The sequence below is a fragment of the Lacerta agilis genome, chromosome 14, assembly GCF_009819535.1.
Source record: "Lacerta agilis isolate rLacAgi1 chromosome 14, rLacAgi1.pri, whole genome shotgun sequence".
NCBI classification, from domain to species: domain Eukaryota; kingdom Metazoa; phylum Chordata; class Lepidosauria; order Squamata; family Lacertidae; genus Lacerta; species Lacerta agilis.
The window spans coordinates 15,714,169-15,735,500 of NC_046325.1; the positions used below are offsets into that span (position 1 = coordinate 15,714,169).

The 21,332-nt window shown below is 48.7% G+C and overlaps 1 protein-coding gene across 1 annotated transcript; it reads right to left on the reverse strand.

Annotated features, from left to right (window-relative positions):
* Positions 1-7,284: 7,284 nt before the first annotated feature.
* CA11 (carbonic anhydrase 11) lies at positions 7,285-19,974 on the reverse strand. Its single transcript, XM_033170084.1, has 9 exons — positions 19,648-19,974; positions 18,551-18,625; positions 12,234-12,376; positions 11,236-11,421; positions 10,623-10,718; positions 10,406-10,478; positions 9,231-9,385; positions 8,874-9,039; positions 7,285-8,339 (listed from the first exon to the last, which is right to left on the reverse strand). Exons 1-9 carry the CDS (start codon positions 19,706-19,708, stop codon positions 8,305-8,307), a joined length of 990 nt encoding a protein of 329 aa, XP_033025975.1. The 5' UTR covers positions 19,709-19,974; the 3' UTR covers positions 7,285-8,304.
* Between the last annotated feature and the right edge of the window lie 1,358 nt (positions 19,975-21,332).

Here is a 21,332-nt window from a genome sequence, read left to right on the forward strand (position 1 = left end):
GCCTGTTGCAGCGAAACAGCCAAGAGTCTGGTGGCACCTTAAAGGTTAGCAGATGTTTTGTGGCATGAGCTTTTGTGGACTACGGGCGAACACGGCATATATGCACACGTGTGGGGTGGGCTGCACTGCAAACAGCGTGGTCCGAAGGAAATGGAACACAGGAAGTGCAGGTGGTGGCGATTTCTCTGTCAGGGACTGCTCCCAGCTGGTTACGGGGAGCCGATTGCCCAGCGCCACAAATCAAGTGTGCCAGTCACCTGCTTAGAGCACCAGGCCCCTGCCGGAAGGTTTGCCTTGTCATGTAAAGCCAGAGGAAGCAGGCAACAACAAAGCTTTGTCAAATCAGGTGCTTCTCCTGGCTCTGCCCCAATAGGAAACCACAAGGGAGGCGGGACAGGAAGTAGGAAGAGGCAAGGCTTGCCTGCAAGCGGGGCCGGCGACGCGTCCATTTAGGCGAACTAGGCAATTGCCTAGGGCTCCAAAATGGAGGGGGCGCAGGCCAGGCTTGGGCGGGACGGGCTAGCAGCAGCTTCTCCGCTGTAGCGGAGAGGTGCTGCTTGCCCCCTACACCACCACCCCCGGCTCCCGCTAAAGCAGGCTTGGGCGGGGGGCGGGGCGGGCGAGCAGCAGCCTCTCCACCCCCCCACCTCCCGCTAAAGCAGGCTTTGGTGGGGTGGGTGGGTGGGGGGCGCCAGAAGGTGGTTCACCTAGGGCGCAAGAAGCCCTAGCACCGGTCCTGCCTGCAAGTATTCAGAGGCTTGTAAGAGGCGGCTGCTAGGGATGCGGGTGGCGCTGTGGGTTAAACCACTGAGCCTAGGGCTTGCTGATCAGAAGGTCAGCAGTTCGAATGCTCCTGCGCACCTAGCAGTTTGAAAGCACGTCACAGTGCAAGTAGATAAATAGGTAACACTCCAGCGGGAAGGTAAACGGCGTTTCCGTGCGCTGCTCTGGTTCACCAGAAACGGCTTAGTCATGCTGGCCACATGACCTGGAAGCTGTACGCCGGCTCCCTCAGCCAGTAAAGTGAGATGAGCATCACAGCCCCAGAGTCGGACACGACTGGACCTAATGGTCAGGGGTCCCTTTACCTTTACCTTTAAGAGCCGGCTGAAGGGGATTCCTGCAGGTGGTTTCTGGTGTGCTCAAAGTGGTGGAGCACAGAGAGAGGAGGAGGGACTGGAAAAGTTATGTACCCTCTTCCACACCATCCTCAGCAGAAAACTTGCACACCACAGTAGCCCTTTTGGCTTATAATAATAATAATAATAATAATAATAATAATAATAATAATAATAATTTTATTTATACCCCACCCTTCCCAGCCAGAGAACCGGGCTCAGGGCGGCTAACATCAATTAAAATCACAACAAAAAACATAAAAACGATCAATTTAAAATAACAGATTAAAATACAAATTTAAAATTCAATTAAAACTGCAGGTCTCAATTTCAAAATAACCCACCAATAAAAGATGAAGCATAAATATTAAACAGAAACCAACCCAAAGGCCAGGTGGAACAGCTCCGTTTTGCAGGCCCTGCGGAAAGATGCCAAATCCCGCAGGGCCCTGGTCTCCCGTGATAGGCTGTTCCACCAAGTCGGGGCCAATATTGAGAAGGCCCTGGCCCTAGTTGAGGCCAATCTAACGTCTTTGTTGCTCGGGACCTCCAAAAGATTATCACTTGAGGACCTTAAGGTCCTACATGGGACATACCAGGAGAGGCGGTCCCTTAAATACGAGGGTCCCAAACCCTTACTGCTTCTTCCCTCCTTTTTTCGCTTTGTGCCTCAATTCCCAGCCAAGGATCATAATAATCCGGAATTCCCTCACCTCCAGAATCAATAATTTGGGGAAGATTTCCACCAGGGGGCAGTAGAATATCTATCATATTCTATCAACATCCAGTGCAAGGCCCATTCACACTTAATTCTGCCTGCTTTCCTCCCTGCCCCCCCCCCTTAACTCAAGTAATTGCGTTTACATGGTTACAACTTTGCACATAGTAATTATTTCTGATGCCCCAGTTTCTCTGCTCACCGGCTTTTGTGTTGGGAATGGCTATCCCCAAGGGAGCTGTATTTGATAAGGTCACTCTCTAGCCATCTATTTCTGTCTCCAAAGAACTGAAATCTTAAAGGTATCCGTGCTGGTCTTTGCGGTGTTGGCTCACTAGCAGCTACTGCTGGATCTTCCAGTGGTAATTAAAAGACTGAAGTGCCGCTGGGAGAGTGGCGAACTCTACAAGGATTGGGGCAGGTTGGGGGTCGCATATGAAACAATCACGGCACCATTTTTCATCTTGTCATCTTATCTGGCCTCCTCTTTACGTTGCGTGTAAATTGTTCACAATTGAGCCCTGGAAACCTAAGAAGCTGTTTTCTTGTATGGAAGCGGCTAATTAGCAATTGAGAACCGCTGTTTCTAGTGGGGCACTTGGTCCGTCTCACAGACAGAGCTGCTTTTTACTGAGTCAGGCTTTTGACCCATCTAGGCCAATATTCTCTATTGCAATAGGCAATGGACCTCCAAAGTTGAGGCCTTCCCATACTGAAGGATGAATCTCAATTCTGGATTCTGGACTCTCTGTTTCTCTCCCGCCCCCCCCTTAAACCCAGTTCTCTATATTTCCACATCAGTTTAGTGTGGGGGGGGGGGAGTCATGAATTCATCAACATTTTAGTGTGAATGCAAACTGAATCAAATTTCTCCCCCTTCTGCAACCCAATACCCTTTTAAGTCAGGATTCGGGAAATTGAACCTTATTTGCAAAGCTGGTGCCCTGCCTTTGCATTTTTATCCTATCCATCCTTAGAATCTGCTTCAAATTCCTCCCAGATAAATTTGCTTTTGCGTAGAAATACAGTTGGAAAGAACCATGAGGGTCATCTAGTCCAACCCCCTGCAATGCAGGAATCTTTTGTCCATCATGGGGCTCGAACCCCAAACCCTGAGATTCAGAGTCTCATGCTCTACCGACTGAGCTATCCCAGCTATGCACGTGTAGGCTTTGTCTGTAAAAGCGGGGCCTCTCTCATCTTACAGGATCCCCAGCTATGCAGGCAGTTTATGAGTGTTCAAGCTGTATACACAAAACTCGGTGTAGCTGACATCTGAATGGTGGAGGGGGTCCAGGAACAGTGGGGACAATCCCCACAAGTGTATTCAGCCCATGCAGAAGTTAACATCTGCTTAGCTCAACAGATGCAACCACTTCTGACTTGGGGAGGGAAAAGGACTGTCATCTACAGTCAATGTACAACCCTGTTACTGATGACTGCCACGAGAGCAGCCTTCTATCAAGGAAGGCTATGCAAGCTGGGGCTGATGGGAGTTGTAGTCCAAAACATCTGGGGAGCACCAGATTGGGGAAGCTTCACCTGTAAATGAAGAGGAATTGCATGCAGGTAAGTGAGCAGGCCCCTTCATGGATCACTGCCTTGTCGTGGCGAAGGGGCTTGAATTACTCAGGCAAGCTATGGACAGGTCAAGATGGACAGGTCAAAGCGGAGAGTTTGGACCAAACGTGATCCACCTGGAGAAGGAACTGGCAAGCCGCTCCAGTATCCCTGCCAAGAAAACTCCATGGACAAAGACAACAGGCATATAAAAGATATGACGCTGGAAGATGAGCCCCTCAGGTCGGAAGGCGTCCAACTTGCTACTGGGGAAGAGCGGAGGACAAGTACAAGTAGATCCAGAGCTGATGAAGTGGCTGGGCCAAAGCCGAAAGGACGCTCAGTTGCGGATATGCCTGGAAGCGAAAGGAAAGTCCAATGCTGTAAAGAAAAGTATTGCATAGGAACCTGGAATGTAAGAACCATGAACCTTGGTAAGCTGGATGTGGTCAAAAATGAGATGGCAAGAATAAACATTGACATCCTAGGCATCAGTGAACTAAAATGGACAGGAATGGGCGAATTCAGTTCGGATGACTATCATATCTACTACTGTGGGCAGGAATCCCGTAAAAGAAATGGAGTGGCCCTCATAGTCAACAAAAGAGTGGCGAAAGCTGTACTGGGATGCAACTTCAAAAATGATAGAATGATCTCGATACGAATCCAAGGCAGTCCTTTAACATCACAGTAATCCAAGTTTATGCACCAACTACCAGTGCTGAAGAAACCGAAATTGATCAATTCTATGAAGACTTACAACACCTTATAGAAATGACACCAAAGAAGGATGTTCTTCTCATTATAGGGGATTGGAATGCTAAAGTAGGAAGTCAAGAGATAAAAGGAACAACTGGCAAGTTTGGCCTTGGAGATCAAAATGAAGCAGGGCAAAGGCTAATAGAGTTCTGTCAAGAGAACAAGCTGGTCATCACAAACACTCTTTTCCAACAACACAAGAGACGACTCTACACATGGACATCACCAGATGGGCAACATCGAAATCAGATTGATTATATTCTCTGCAGCCAAAGATGGAGAAGCTCTATACACTCAGCAAAAACAAGACCTGGAGCTGACTGTGGCTCAGATCATCAGCTTCTTATAGCAAAATTCCAGCTTAAACTGAAGAAAGTAGGAAAAACCACTGGGCCAGTAAGATTCAATCTAAATCAAATTCCTTATGAATACACAGTTGAAGTGAAGAACAGGTTCAAGGATTTAGATTTGGTGGATAGAGTACCTGAAGAACTGTGGATGGAGGCTCGTAACATTATACAGGAGACAGCAACGAAAACCATCCCAATGAAAAAGAAATGCAAGAAAGCAAAGTGGCTGACCAATGAGGCCTTACAAATAGCGGGGGAGAGAAGACAAGCAAAATGCGAAGGAGATCGTGAAAGATACAGGAAATTGAATGCAGATTTCCAAAGAATAGCAAGGAGAGACAAGAGGGCCTTTCTAAACGAGCAATGCAAAGAAATAGAGGAAAATAACAGAATGGGAAAAACCAGAGATTTATTCAAGAAAATTGGAGATATGAAAGGAACATTTCGTACAAAGATTACCACAATTAAGGACAAAAGTGGAAAGGACCTAACAGAAGCAGAAGACATCAAGAAGAGGTGGCAAGAATACACAGAGGAATTATACCAGAAAGATATGGAGGTCTCATACACCCCAGGAAATGTGGTTGCTGACCTTGAGCCAGACATCCTGGAGAGTGAAGTCAAATGGGCCTTAGAAAGCCTTGCTAACAACAAGGCCAGTGGAAGTGATGATATTCCAGCTGAACTATTTAAAATTTTAAAAGAGGATGCTGTTAAGGTGCTGCACTCAATATGCCAGCAAGTTTGGAAAACTCAGCAGTGGCCAGAGGATTGGAGAAGATCAGTCTACATCCCAATCCCAAAGAAGGGCAGTGCCAAAGAATGCTCCAATTACCGCACAATTGCACTCATTTCACACGCTAGCAAGGTTATGCTTAAAATTCTACAAGGCAGGCTTAAGCAGTATGTGGACCGAGAACTCCCAGAAGTGCAAGCTGGATTTCGAAGGGGCAGAGGAACCAGAGACCAAATTGCAAACATGCGCTGGATTATGGAGAAAGCCAGAGAGTTCCAGAAAAACATCTACTTCTGCTTCATTGATTATGCAAAAGCATTTGACTGTGTCGACCACAGCAAACTATGGCAAGTTCTTAAAGAAATGGGAGTGCCGGATCACCTCATTTGCCTCCTGAGAAATCTCTATGTGGGACAAGAAGCTACAGTTAGAACTGGATATGGAACAACTGATTGGTTCAAAATTGGGAAAGGAGTACGACAAGGCTGTATATTGTCTCCCTGCTTATTTAACTTATATGCAGAATACATCATGCGAAAGGCTGGACTGGATGAATCCCCAACCGGAATTAAGATTGCCGGAAAAAATATCAACAACCTCAGATATGCTGATGATACTACCTTGATGGCAGAAAGTGAGGAAGAATTGAAGAACCTTTTAATGAGGGTGAAAGAAGAGAGCGCAAAATATGGTCTGAAGCTCAACATCAAAAAAACTAAGATCATGGCCACTGGTCCCATCACCTCCTGGCAAATAGAAGGGGAAGAAATGGAGGCAGTGAGAGTTTTCACTTTCTTGGGTTCCATGATCACTGCAGATGGTGACAGCAGTCACGAAATCAGAAGACGCCTGCTTCTTGGGAGAAAAGCAATGACAAACCTAGACAGCATCTTAAAAAGCAAAGACATCACCTTGCCGACAAAAGTCCGTATAGTTAAAGCTATGGTTTTCCCAGTAGTAATGTACGGAAGTGAGAGCTGGACCATCAAGAAGGCTGATCGCCGTAGAATTGATGCTTTTGAATTATGGTGCTGGAGGAGACTCTTGAGAGTCCCGTGGACTGCAAGAAGATCAAACCTATCCATTCTCAAAGAAATCAGCCCTGAGTACTCACTAGAAGGACAGATCCTGAAGTTGAGGCTCCAGTACTTTGGCCACCTCATGAGAAGAGAAGAATCCCTAGAAAAGACCCTGATGTTGGGAAAGATGGAGGGCACAAGGAGAAGGGGACGACAGAGGATGAGATGGTTGGACAGTGTTCTTGAAGCTACTAACATGAGTTTGGCCAAACTGCGAGAGGCAGTGAAGGATAGGCGTGCCTGGCGTACTCTGGTCCATGGGGTCACGAAGAGTCGGACACGACTGAACGACTGAACAACAACAACAAAGTGAGCAGGTAGTGGGAGGGTGGGTGGTGTGCATGTTTCTATGGGTGTCCACAGGAATTTTGGGGGGTGGGAAGTAAGATGCTGAAAGGGGATAGCAAGCTGATTTCTCACACACACACACACCCTAAAAAATTTAGTCTCTTTGTAAAATAAATAAATAGAAGTTTGGAATCTGGGGGTGATGGTCCATCCCAGGGAAGGAACTCTCCTCCCCACCCCCACCACTACACCTGTCGGTCTCTCTTCTTCATCTAGCCTGGTAAACAAGTGGAATGTGAGTTGTGGGAAACCCCCGTTATCCACACCCTGCACTGAAATGTCGCGAGTGGCCAGGGCTCTCTATCCCTTTCTGCCAGCCCACAGCAGGCTGGTAAAAATAATAACTGCAGGCTAGTAACTTTGGTGGGCTTATTTGCAAAGGCTCCTTTAAAGCAATCCTCACAGGGAGGAAAAACAGCTGGGGATGATTTGGTTTGGAGAGGAAAGTGCCGGTATACACGTGTGTCTGAAAGGTTCAGCTCATCCCACCTCCCACTTAAAATTTTCTTTCTCCCCTTCCCCCCAAGATCACTTTTCATGGCTGAGTTGGGTCATGATGACATGCCGTTTGTCCCCGATCTAGCTGAAAAAAAGATCACTGCAAAGAAACCAAAGCTTGTTTTGAAAATTCTTCTTTAATTAATAATATTAATCTGTATTCAAAAGGTGGATTCTTTTGGCAACAAAATTCTCCCCTCTCCCTGCTCCCCAGCTAAGGTTATTGAAGGCCATTCGTAAACGATGGTCGTGTTGGTGTGTGTTTTCTGTTCTCTTAAACATCCCAAGATATACTGAGGATTTGGGAGGGGGCTCTCGTTTGTATTTTCCACCCCAGATTTCCTCACATTGGCACAGAAAGTGGGGTGGAGTTTCATGTGTATGTCTCTGCCCCAAATAATGAAAGAATCTCAGGATTTGTGAGGTTGTTTCTGTGTATCGTTTGTGTTATCCTCTCCCACCCCCCGAATTCCTGAGGTTCAGAACATTAATACAGAAGGAAACAACCCTGCTTGAATTTTTGTGGCCGGTGGCTCCTGGAGCTCACAGAATGTCCCTCAAATATCTTGGGAGTGTCCTCATAAATTGTGGGGGATAGTCTCCAACATTTATATGCCCAACCAAACATTCTGAGGTGTTTGCAGCATCTGGGGGACAGCTGTCTGCCTAATGCAGTTTGGCTGTGCTGCCCCAAATTTGGGTTACATTCTCTCTCCCTCGTGATTTGGATTCATGGAGATTTTGAGTGTGTTTGAACAAAAATCCGGTTGCTTTTGGGAATAAGCAGGGAGGCAATGTCAGAGGACAAGATTCTAGTCCTCAAGCATCTGGGGAAGGCCCAATCCCTTTTAAGATATGGCTGTTCAATTGAGTATGCCACATTCTGTTAATAAATAGCATTGGCCTCATTTTTAGAAACCTCCGGAAGCCGTATTGTGTGGGTGTGCATGTGTGTCCCAAACACCCCTGAGGCATACATTCCGTTGTTGTTCACAGGCATCCTGTTATTCCCCTTTTGCATGGTGGAAGGCAGTCTGGTCACCCAGAAGTGGGAGGTTACAACTTCCTCAGTTAGACATCAAATTCTGAAGGAGCCATAGCCACCCTCAAACATTCAACTGGCTGCAGCACATCTCAGCTACATGACAGTTTTCGGAGGATGTGTACCATCCACTGGAAGAGAGAAGGGGGGAAATGCAGGTTATGGAAAGGGATTTGTTTTTAAACAGATCCTGCCTGTGTGGCAAATGCTCCAACTGACCCTGTTTGCCAGGGATAGTCCCTTTTTTCTGGTACAGTAGCTCACTGTCCTGCTTTTGGTCTTTTGAGGAACCAAGCCTATCCTTTAATCCCCCCCCACTTTATATTACTTAAAAATCCAAGACAACTAAATAATAGCAGTAGTAGACAGGAATCCTATACTGCCTAACCTGGTAGTAAGCCCTGCTTTTTCAGTCATTTTTTAAGATTGTCATTCGTCTATTTTTTTAATCAACATGCATTGCTTTATTTTGATTGCAAGTCACCTTGAATGTCTGATAGAAAGGCAGGTTGCACTTGCTGTAAGTAAACAGATAAGAGAGAGAGAGAGAGAGAGAGAGAGAAAGAAAGAAAGAAAGAAAGAAAGAAAGAAAGAAAGAGGAATGAGAGTAAAACCTAGCAGGTCTGAGCATGAAAGAACAGAGCTCAAATTCCTTGTCTGCATACCATGGAGCCTGTAGTTGCCCCCCTTGCAACGTCGAGTGGGGCGCCGTGGGTCTCGGTTGCCCCGAAGGCTTCGATGGAGGAGGGGCTGGAGGGGTCTTGAATTGTCACTCATGCTCCGGAAAATTTGGGAAGGGAGGTTCTGGCTAAGAAGACGAAGGGAGTGTATCTGCAGAAGAGAGAGATGTGGGGAAAGGAGGTCAAGAAGGAAGTTGAGGATCAGGACTCCTAGGTTTTTGGGAAGGGCTGGGTGGGGGGGGCAGGTGAATCTAATGGGGAGAGTGGGGTAAGGAGCTTTTCTTGATGCTGGGAGTAGCATTTGCAAATCCAGAGACTGCGCTGCCCCAGGGAGGAACCTACTTGTACAGAGGTCATGTTGATGGGTCGGTCAATAAGGATCCAGGTGGCTGTTTCGTAGCACGGAGGAGTCGACATGGATCCTTGGTAAGTAATGAAGCCAAAATTCTCTGGGTAGAGATCTTCCAGACTCAGGTCGTGTAGAAGATAAGCATCATCTGTCGTGAGAGAGAGAGAGAGATGCACACACAGGCGAGCATCAGAAGAAAGGCTCTATGGGATTGGATCAAAGGTTCGTCTAGTCCAGAACTTTGTCCCCCAAAAGTGGCTCCGGCGGGTCCTTCTGGGAAACTTAAGGTAACACCCCTCCTCTGTTGTCTGTGTGCAGCACACAGGATTGAAGACACCTGCACAGGTGAGATTCCACATAGCCAAGTCACAGAGCTAGAGACATCCGCTCCACCTCCTCGTGGGGAGGAGTTGCGGTGGACCGCAGAGCCGCTCTCCACACTTCCTGTGGGCGGGGGACTTTGTCCCTCGCTGCTCGGAGGAGTCCCCGGCCGCGTCAGCAGGCAACCGGCCAATCAGCCGGCTGGGGGCGTGGCCGGGGGCTCCCTTTCAAAAGGAGAGGCGCGAGCCCTAATGTTGGGGGAGGGGAGGCCGGGCCATCGCCTGCCCCTCCAAGCTTAAGGGTAGTCCGTTAAAGGAATCCGGGGGTGTGGGATCTTGTCCGAAGCCCGGGGCGGGGCTAGGGCCATGCCACGACCCCATTGGAACCCAAGGGGAACTCGAGTTGGTCTGAATCGACGGGGCTCCCCTTATCAGTGGTTTACCCTTACTGGACTTCCTGCTCTGCGGGCAGGAGTCAGATATAGTCAGGTCCACTCAATGCCTAAGCCAATACCGCTCACATGCTGTAACCAATAAAGTTGTGGCCAAATTTTTACCCAATCACATTAACCTTATATTCTGTGTCCTGGTGTTTTTATTTCATTCCCGGGAGGGCGGCTTTGGGGTCTCGACACGCAACTGCTGTTCCTGAATGTTGGTTAAAACCATCTAGGCTAGTGGCCATTCCATTGTTATGAGACGGGACAAAAAAGGTATATTTTTATTTACTCTCTCTACACGCCATTCTCCATTTTTAAATGTCCTCTCCCACAACCGCCACCTCCCTGGTTAGCTTTTCCAGACCGTCTTTGCTAAGGGACCTCTAATGCAGTCCTCTTCCCACTTACTCTTATACGAGATGCGGGTGATGGTCTCTCTGTTTAACAGCCTGGTTAGGAACGGGTTGGGGCTTGGTCCAATCTGCAAAGAGAAATAAAACAAAAGCCTTGCATTTTGTCCTCTGATCTCCTGCCCGACCTTGAGTCGGCCAGGGACCCATCTGGCACTCCCTAGATTTTTATTTTTTTATTTTTGCAGGGTTGGAAGGGAGAGGGAGAGACTCACATCAGCAAAGATCGAAATGACAGCCAAACCGTTGGGATTGCGTGACGCCTCTGAGATATTGGGGTAGAGCTCTTGGTTGTAGTGGATCAGCTGCACCTAGAGGTGGGAACGAAAGAGAAAAAGGCATATGCCCACGTAAATAAAGCTTGCATTTTGCAGATGTCGAATGACCGATATACTTATTACATTTACATCCTGCCTTTCCTCCCAGGATCCTAAAGCAGTATACATGGATCTCCTCCTCTCCCCCCTTTTTTGTCCTCCTCCCTCTTTTATCCTCCCAACAGCCCTGTGAGGTGGGCTAAGCTGAGAGATAACCACCCAGTGGCTCAGTGGGGATTTGAACCCGGGTGTCTTCAGTCCTAATGCAACAACTCTGAGCTTTTAAGAACATTACTATTTACTTAAAGCCTTCGTGTGCTGTGCGTTTTATTGGTATTGGTTTTTTTTTAGGGCTGCAATCTAACACGGCTGGTGTAGAAACGCTTTAAACGAATGTGAGGTTGATTTGAGGAAAGGTTTTAATGGCACTCGATTTTTCTGCGTGTATAGATCGGCCCCTGAGCTAAGAGTATCCACAAAATGCACCAGTCTGAGCGGGGCCTGAGATCACCTCGATGGAGAAGCTCTCGCCGTCTATCCGATGCTCGGAGCCAAACCCGTCTTCGCTGCCAAAGTGCAGGCGCAGCTCCTGGAGGCGGTGGCTGTACAGCAGAGGCCCTCCAGAAACATTAACCAGCTGCAGTGGGTCTGGGCGGAAGGAGACATGCCGTCCCGTGTTGTACATGGTGCCACTGATCTGTGGGGTGAGATGATGTAACAGGGAAAGGAGATGGGCGACAGGGAAAAATCCAGTGGCACGAGTATTATTTACACCCTTTGTTCACCCCAAACATAATGAGGGACATTTCCTTCTCGGTGGTGGCACCCAAACCATGGAACACTCTGCCCCAGTTGGCTTTCTTGGCAATTTCCCTTGTTTCTCCAGGTAAAATGCCCACACTGTTTCAGTGAGCTTGTGGCCATGATTGATGACTGAGCTACTGTTTTCCCTTTGGTTATGCCAAGGAGATTTTATCTGCTGTGCTTCTTTAAAATTCATGTTTATAATATTTTATTACTCTGGTTTTAAGCTTCGTTTGGTCACAGCCTTCAGGGCCCTGGTGATGGGACAGAAAAGTGGAGTTAAAATATGTCAATATACGGGGCTGGATTATGGCAAAGCAACTTTCCTATTGAAATCAAGGTGAAAAGCTTCGGTGTGACTACTTCATGCTGTGCACACACTCCTGTTTACTCTGCATACAATATGTTCCCACCACTGGTTTGGAAAGCAATGTACGCACAGCTTTACCCACAATCCATATCTATCCTGTTGTTTCTTATGAAATGCTACATTTTGATATGTTTCCGCAAAACTTGCTTTGATCCAAGTTGGAAGGGAAAAGAAGAGAGCTAGCAGTGTTTTAAGCCGATAATAAACACACAGCCTTAGTCTGGATCCATTCTGATGCTGATTATTACTGCAAGCCTAGGCACATTTACCGGGAAGTAAATTCTATGAACCTTACAAACACCTTTGTGCATGGCATTCCACGAAAAAGCACACACCTTTTTCCCGCCCGTGCTTAGTCGAAGCGGAGGGAGGAAAGGGTCAAACACCATTTGGCTTGTGTTGACATCCACGGGCGACTGGCGCTTGCCAATGGCGCAGAGACTCCAAGCCGAATTCACAAGACCCCAGAATGGAGGACCTGCAAGAGAAAAACCAGGAGCCCTGTGGAATCCTTGCGTAAGAGCCGGGGAAATAATTCACTTTCATCTGCTTACCCATGGGGTGCAGGCGGAGGGTTGGAAAGAGAGGGAGATAGTACCTGGGGAGTGTTTCAGCGAGGCCATGTAGGGAGGATGGAAGGGGAAGGGTTGGCAGAGCACGCAATGGGGTTTGCATTCAACCGTTTCCAGTGTTGATTTTTTAAATGCATAGATACAGGGCGCCTCCAGGTGTCCCTTTTATTGTGCGTTCATCATGATTGCACTCTTGATGGCTTCAGGGTGGTTAGTTAGTACTGCTTTGTTTCCACCAGTGTTCCAGGGGGGTGTCTTTGTTTTATTTTGTTTTGTGCCGTTAAGTTTTCGTTACACTGCTATGCAGGGCTGCCCCACCAGGCAGCAATTATGCAGTAACATTGGGGGAGCGTCGCAGATGTGTGAGGAGCCCAGTATACCTCTACCAGTAATGCACAATTTATTGTGTCAAGGGCACATTGTGAGGAACATCCACACGCGAAAACTCTCCCCACCAGTCTGGATGGAACAAAAGATGTTGAGGACCATTTTCACACAAAAGGCTTGAAAGCCCTCACTTCGTTGCTAGCTGCTAAGGGCTACTGGGTCGCATGGATTTCGTGTTACTAGTTATTTATTGAATCTATACCTCACCCTTTCTCCTCAAGGAGCCCGGAGTGGCAAACAGAAGATACACAATTTAGAAACAAAAGCAAAGCAAGAAGCATTCTAAAACAGCCACAACGTTCCAAAAACAACTACAATTAAAAACAACCAAAAGCACTTTCAGTTACAAAGTATTCTAAAAGCAATTCTGGTAAGAACAGACTTCCACCCAAGGATCACAAGAAATGCCCGGAACAGCCACCAAATGCCCGGAGAAACAAGCATGTTTCATATTCTTCCTTCAAGTTAATAATGATGGAGACACACCTAGGGAGGCCATTACACAACAGGGGAATCACCACTGGAAAGGCCCTGCTATGGATCAGTGGAAGCTGGCGAATGAGGCTCTACCCATACCCAAAGCAACCTTCATCTGACACCAGCCAAACTGTGCCCCCGCTCTACCTGCCTTCTTATTTACAGCCAATCCAGGGAGTGACCCTGCCTGTCATCTTCCTCCTCCTTAGTCTCTGTGTTGCCCTTACGGAACTCAGCAGGGAGAAGGAATTAGTGTTGCCCTTTTCTGTGACTGCTCTGTTGTTGGTCTCTCTACCTTCTGCCCTATCACTCCCAGCAGGCAACAAGTAGCCAGCCCTGAACATTACCATCAACAGTAAGCCACCTTGAAGGTGGTGTGTAAAACTTCTACATAAATAAGTTGATGGTAGAGTGTGTGTGTGTGTGTGTGTGTGTGTGTGTGTGTATGCACACAGATGTGTTAACTAAGCATGTAATGTATTTTCACAAGAGCTAAGAGTACAAGCAAGAGAAAAGAGAGGGGCAGGTGAGAGTTACTCTATGTGCATGTTATATTTTAAACCAGGAACGGATGTGGCTGTGCAATATATTTTGGGATAAAAGGAATCGGGTGGTGTGTCTGTGTTACCCGGGTGTTATGTTACATTACTGCTTAATTTATATGCCCTAAAGGCAAAGCCATACACGTATACACCATAGAATCATAGAATTGTATAGTTGGAGAGGACCCCAATGCAGAAATCTCAACTAAAGCATCCATGACAGATGTCCATCCAACCTCTGCTAAAAAAAAAAAAAAGCAAAACCAAGGAATGAGAGTCCACCACCTCTCCTGGGAGTCTGTTCCACTGTCAAACAGCTCTTACTGTCGGAAAGGTCTTCCTGATATTTAGTCGGAATCTCCTTTCTTGAAGCCATTGGTTTGGGTCCTAGCCTCCGGAGCAGGAGAAAACAAGCACACTCCACCTTCCACGTGACAGCCCTTTAGATATTTGAAGTTCGCTATCGTACCTCCTCTCCGTCTCCTCTTTCCCAGACTAAACAGCTCCTTCAACCATTCCTCATAAGGCTTGGTTTCCAGACCCTTGATCATCTTGGTCCCCCTCCTCTGCACATGTTCCAGCTCGTCAAGATACGTCTACAAGTATGTAGATATATCTGCCTAGTGCAGCCACTGCCAACTTGATGCCCTCCAGGTGGTGTTGGGACTACAGTTCCCATCAGCCCCAGCTGGTGCACCTGATAGGAATCGTAGTACGCCAACATCTGGAGGGCACTAACTTGGTGAAGACTGTGTGTGACTGTGTACACTGGGAAAGAGTTGTACACATGAATTTCAGCAAAGCAATGCATCTGGTTCCGTTCTATCTGTGGCTGTCCCTTCATCAATCTCTCTCTCTCTCTCTGTGCCAAGGCTTGCTTCATTCCTGATTCCTTCTGTGGTTCCTGTATGCTGGGTTGTTGTTGTTGTTTTTTGGCGCATTCTAATGTCTATGTGTATATACTTAATTGTTTTTCTCCTCTCAGCATTGTGGGGGGGGGGGGAGAAGGTGGACACATTCTTCGCCCTTTCCCTTTTCACACTCCTGGGGTCCTGGGGAGTAGGGTGGTGGTGATAATATTGTGGTGTGTGTCCCCCCTCAATCCTATCATGGCACCAGCGTGCCCCCTTGATCCCCTGCCTACCCGCCTGCCCCCCAACGCTGTGGTCCCATTTCTCTTTGCCTGCTGCTCGCTGCATCGCTGGAGCGGGCGAGGGAGATATTAAATATTAATGCAGCCTCTTGCAGTTGCCGAGCCCAGCCCCCCACCTCGGCTCTCGGCACTGCGCACAGGCACGGCGCAGCAGCAGCAGCCGCCACCTCCAGCGTTGGCATTCCTCCTCCTCCTCCTCCTCCTCCTCCTCCTCTCGCAGCAAGGCGATGGAGGAGACACCTTCCCCCTTGGGACACCACGAGTCATCCCCAACCTTCGACGCAGGGGGTCACGAGCGAGGCATATGTCTCTCTCTCTCTCTCTCTGTGTGTGTTCATTCCCCATCTGGCACCCAAGACCTAATTGGCTGTCTGGCGTCGGTGCCAACATTCCGCGCCGAGGAAACCCAAAATCCTGAGCTCAGAATTAATCATGCAAATTAAGCCCGCCGACAAGGCATCCGCCTCACTGGCCGAGCTTCTTATTCTGAGGGCAAAGCTGGGAGTCAGGTGCGCCCCCCCCAACAGGCACAGGCAAACACACGTACACGGCGTTTAGGAAGTTTTTGAAGGAGCCACAGTTGGGGGGGAAAGGGAGAAAGATGAAATACTGTACGGGGTTTGTGGTGGGAGGGGAGGAGAAACGGAGAGGAGAGAGGGAAGTGAGACAGGGAAGCAGGTTCTTCCTAACGGTTAGTCGGAATCTCCTTTCTTGTAATGGATTCGGATGACGAGGAAAGGGATTCCAGCTAAGCATCAGGAATGTTTGATGGGGGAATGGGCTACCGCGGAAAGTGGTGGACTCTCCTTCATCGGAGATCTTTAAGCAGAGGTTGGATGGCCATCTGTCAGGGAGTTGTGAATCCTGCGTTGCAGGGAGTTGGACTAGATGACCCTCAGGGTCCCTTTCTTATAACTCTACAGTTCTATGATTCTAGGTGGGCAAAGCTCCAAGGGCTCAGATGAACCACCTTCTGAAGTCCCCCAAAGGTGGGGAAAGATGTCACAGCACAGATGCTCCACCTTCTGAGGAGGGAACTAAACTGTACAACCTTTTATGCTTTCTCAGCTTTTATAAGGTGCTGCCTGAGCATGGTCAACCTTATTGCCCCCAGTATGATGAGGATTAGACCCATCTCTTACCTTTAAATGGAAGGATGTGTGTGTTTTTATTTTTTTTAAAAAAATGGTGACAAAGATATCTGGCCTCTACTTGTAAGAATCAACATGTGGAAAGCTGGAGGGCAGATTTTTAATTCTTAAAAAAGATTAAATGTCTTCCCATATAAGGATGTTTCCAAACTTTGGGCTATAGCTAACCCTGCAGATTTGAAGGCACAATGGACTTCCAGGCATGTCACAGAGCAACTTCTCTCTCTCTTCCCCTGTATCCTCTGGCCCATGGACACCTCCCCCCCCCCAAATCAGGGTTGGGAGAATCTCCAGAGCAGATTTGGGGTAGGAAAAAGCAAATGGAAGGAGAACTAGTGGTTCTGTTGGAGCATCATTTGGCCTTTCCCTCCAAGTGGCCAAAGGGAACAACTGACATGATAGGAGCAGACAAACATTTTTATCACCCACTATCCTGCCTCCAGGATGACCTGTCCACCCTGTCCCTTTTCACCTGCCCACTTATTTTTCTTCCACCTTGTTCCCAAAATAGCCCACCATTCACCCCCTTCATTTCACATATCCCTCTTCTCTTTCTTTCCCCCAAAATATGGCCGTGTGGTGACAATCACACTCCTCTATCCACCTTTCCATTTGCCCTTTTCCATTCACCGTCTCCCCCAATGAGGAACTGCCTTCCTAAGAAAACCAGAAGTGCTGCTAATCAGACCAATGGCCTGGCTAGACCAACATCCTCTTCCCCACAACCAGTTGCCCATGGGGAGTCCACAGGCGGGGCAGGAGGACCCTCTCCCTCTGCCATCCCTCGAGACCAGAGCTATATTGCCTCTGAGATACTTGAGGTCATATAGAAGCCACCATGAGCAACAGACATCAATGGGCAGTAGCTCGAGGTTTCATACAGAGCAAATTCCCAGCCACTATCCTATCTTTGATGGCTTTAAAAGAGAATTGGACGAAAAATCATGGACGTTAAGGCTATGAGCTATGATGGCTATTGCTCCATCTCTTGAAACCACAGGAGGCTCTTGTGTTCGGATCCTGCTTGCAGGTTTCCCACAGGTATCTGGCTGGCTACAGAAAGAACAGGATGCTGCACTAGATGGATGGACCATTTGCCCAATCCAGCAGGCTCTTCTTATGTTCTTACCTGGAGATGCTGGGGATCGAACCAGGGACCTTGTGCATACAAAACTGATGTCCTACCACTGAGCTACAGGCCTTCCCTGTCTTCTGGCATCGTTTAATGGTTCGCTGCATGAAGCAGCCTGGCTAGCTCAGTTGGTTAGAGTGCGGTGTTGATAACGCCAAGGTCACTGGTTTGATCCCCGTATGGGACTGTTGCACATTCCTACATTGCTGGGGGGGTTGGGCTGGATGATCTTCAGGGTCCCTTCCAACTCTACAATTCCATGATTCTAAGACCTTCCTCGTGTCTGTCACTCAGTTTAATTGGATTTTCTATCACTCAGTTTAATTGGATGAGCACAGGTTCTGGTACTATGAGGGAGAAAAGCTGTGTTTTGTCCACTGCCTTGACACCGTACATACTGGTAATTTTTACATACTTTGATCATGTCCCCCTCTTAGTCACCTTCTACCTAAGCCAAAAAGATCCACAAACATTTTAATCTTTCATCATAGGGAAGTTGCCGAGCCCTTGATAATTTTGGTTGCCCTCTTTGGCAACTTTTCTAGCTGCACAATATCCTTTTGGTGATGCTTGCTAGATCAGGCTAAGCTCACACCCATATTTTTGAAACGCTCTTACACTATTTTAAGAGTAATGGCTTTCACTCCCCCCCCCCACCAAAAATAAATAAATCCCAGGAACTGTAGTTTGCGGAAGGGCGCTGACCTCACAGAGCTATAATTTTGAGCCCCTTTCACAAACTACAGTTCCCAGGATTCTCTGTGAGTGCTTAAGTGGCATAGAAGTGCCTTTGCCCATCGAACCCAGTATTGTTTGCTATGACTGCCAGATAATCTCCACTTGCTTCCTGATTCTATTAAACTGGTCATGCTGGGGAATTGAACCTGGGCTTGTCTGCCTGAAAAGCATGTGCTCTTCCACTGATCCACGGCCCCTGCAAGATCCCTCAATCCTGTGCAAGAAGGCTGACCGGGACCCAGCTAGTCTACTGATTTTCGTAACATCATGTGGCTGAGAGTTCCACAGGGCACCAGCCAACTGAATGGTTGTGCTGCAGCTCATTACACGATCCGCTCACAAGAACAGTCAACAGTAGAGGGATTTCTGGCACACGTACGCCGCTTGGCCACAGGCCACCAGACATAGGAGAGTTGTCTGAGTTGGGCATGTTAAGGAGGCAAGCGAGAAAGGAAGTAGCATACCCCCCCACCCCACCCCCACCAGTGGTCATTTTGTACCTGGCACGAAGCTACCGTGAAGTGTCTCCTTGTATGCCCACCAGTCCTCGTAGGTCTTTGCAGGAACAAACTGCACTGCAGGGATAAAAGGGGGGGGAGGGTTAATGGGGCAATTGAAGGGGGAGACAAAAGCACGGAAGCTTAATCGCAACACTGACTTATACTGAATCACACCACTGATCCATTTGTTCAGTATTGTCTATATACTGATGGACCGCAGTTCTCTGAGATTTCAGGCAGGGGTCCCTAGCAGCCCTAACTGGAGATGCCGGGGATTGAACCTGAGACCTTCTGCATGCAAAGCAGATGCTCTACCACTGAGCTATATGCTACCTACACCTCTGCTTCTCTCCCCCCCCCATCAATGGATGACCAGGCATGTCAATGGATTGCACAGAAAACACATGAATGAACAAGGGAGTTCTTCGGGGAGAGATACTGGAGCTCAAGGAAAAGTTGCTGCATCCCCTGCCTTGGGAAGGAGGAGAGTGCTCTGCACATGCTCAGAGACACCTTTGGTCCTCTACTTCTTTTTAAAAATTACTTTGTGGAATTTTTTTTTATGGAAAGGAATATGGAGAGGGGGGTTGAGCCCTGTGGTAAAAAATTAAGAAAGCGCAGACAGAGAAAATACAAATGGAGATTGGGGGGGGGGGAGAGAGATAAAGGTGAGGAGGAGAGACTGAGGAAAGAGGTGAGAATGGATAGATCAAGAAAGGAAAGGCTACAAAGGAGACCTGATAGGTGGGTGGATCTGATATAGATTAGCTAGTGAACATAAATTAGGAGGGTGATCTGTATGTGTTTATAAATAGCATCATATATTGAGAGGGGGTGAGGAAATGGAAAGAGGGGGAGAGATAGATAGATAGATAGGTGAATGATAGAGATAAGATAAGACAAGACAAGATAGATAGTCCGATTGGTCGCTAGATCCATTGCCCTTATCTTTTTCTTTCAGGGAATTCCCGTTTTCTTTGCATCCACCAACTCAACCCCCCACCCCACCCCCCCAGATCCCAAGCTAATATTTTCTCTCTCACACACACCTCGCGCCCCACTTTCCCCATTCATCTCTCTCTCTCTCTCTCTCTTACCAGCCGTACAAGTTGCCGTCAGGACTCCCAAAAGGCAAAGCCCCCCCAGGCTGGTGCCCATCGTGGTTTGGGAGTAGCAGGAGGAGGCTGCTGTGGGGCGGGGGTGTCTCAGACCTGGAGGAGGCGCCCCCTCCTCGGCATCCCGCGTGGAGGTGCCCCCCCTCCCTGTACGCAGCCTCTGGAGGTGGCCCCCGCCACCCCCCGCGATCCACGTGTGGTCCGGTGAGTCCTGGGGGTGGGGTGGGGAGCGCGCGTCAGACAACACCTCTCACCCCCGAAAGCCCTCTGCCCTCCCCATGCCCCTCTCTCTTTCTAATCTTTTCGCCTCCCCCCCCCTCTTCCCTAGCTCTCTTTCCTCCCCCGTCCCTCCACCTTCCTCCCGCCCCTTCTCCAGGGGATGCCCCCCCCGCCCCTCCTCTCGCAATGTTGATGAGATGGGGAAGATGGAGACGGCGTGGACGGGGAAGCGGGGAGGGGGAGGGAGGGCTTGGCCACTCGGGGTCGGATCACTCCGTGGGGCTGGACGGGCAGCACGAGAAACCCCGCTCCCAGACTCCCTTCCAAAAGGAGGTGAGGAGCTGTGGGACTCCCTGCGACGTGGGGTTGTCACGGCGGCGGCTGGGAATAGAGAATCACTGGGGAATAAGGCGAAGGGAGGGTGGGAGGTGGCTTGGGGGGGGATGGCGGGAGGAACAGAGCTTGGAAGTCCCTAACTTAACTTCTCCCTCTCTCCTCACCCCCCTTTCCCAGGCTAGCTCTCCTCTCCCTTTCTTCTCTGGCCCCCACTCCCCCGCTTCTCCTTTTTTTCCCACCTTCTCTTATTCACCTGCCTCCCCCCCCCCACGCCTACCCCGGGCTTTCTTCCTCCCTCCCTCCTCTCTTGCTCCCCACTCCTTCTGGGTTTCCCCCTCTGGTCCGCCGACCACCTTCAACCTTTCCTGTTCCCCCCTTTTTTGTATATGACCCCCTCCCTCTTTTGGGGGGGGGCTTCCCTGGTCCTGAACTCTCCCTACTCCCCTCTGTCCTCCCCCCCCACTTCTCTCTCTCTCTCTCTCTCTCTCTCTCTCTCTCTCTCTCTCCTTCCTCTCTTCCCCCTTCCCTTCTTCCCTGCCTCTTACAGCCTCGGCTTCCCTCCCCCTCCCCCCCTTCTCAAATGCACAGATCTTCTCTCTCACTTTCCCTTCCCCTCTCCCAAGGGACCCAAAGAGATGCAATTGAGGGAGAGGTAGAGGAGGAGGAGGGAGAGATGTTTTAAGGTGGATCCGGAGGAATCCAGGGGATCCTCGGAAAGGCCTGTCGCTCACACGCCTGGATGTGGCTCAGGCAGCATCTGCTTTGCCCGCGAGAGCCTGATCAGGTTCACACGTTCAGTTCCACGTGTTAGCATCAGTCAAGAGCGGTGGTTTCATGCAGGTGGATTCTGGTGCCCCTTGAACTGATGGAGCAGAAGGCAAAGGAGGCCAACAAAAAGCAAAGACTCAGGACAGGTAAAAATTCCAAGTACTTCTTGGAATCATAGAACTGTAGAGTTGGAAGGGACCAGCCCCCTGAAATGCAGGAATCTTTTTGCCCAATATGGGGCTTGAACCCATGACGACCCTGAGATTAAGAGTCTCATGCTCTACTGAGCTGTCCTTCTTCAAGCAGTGCATAGTTAAAAACTGTGGAACTCACTGCTGCGGGAG

What these genes read in the sequence shown, in the direction of transcription:
- CA11 (XM_033170084.1), bottom strand. Translation starts at nt 19,708, where the DNA reads ATGGGCACCAGCCTGGGGGGGCTTTGCCTTTTGGGAGTCCTGACGGCA. An exon ending in TCACGGTAGCTTCGTGCCAG is followed by an intron (nt 12,377 to 18,550) that starts GTACAAAATGAC and finishes TTTCTCTTGCAG; the next exon opens with GTCCTCCATTCTGGGGTCTT. An exon ending in TCATTTCGATCTTTGCTGAT is followed by an intron (nt 10,479 to 10,622) that starts GTGAGTCTCTCC and finishes TTCTCTTTGCAG; the next exon opens with ATTGGACCAAGCCCCAACCC.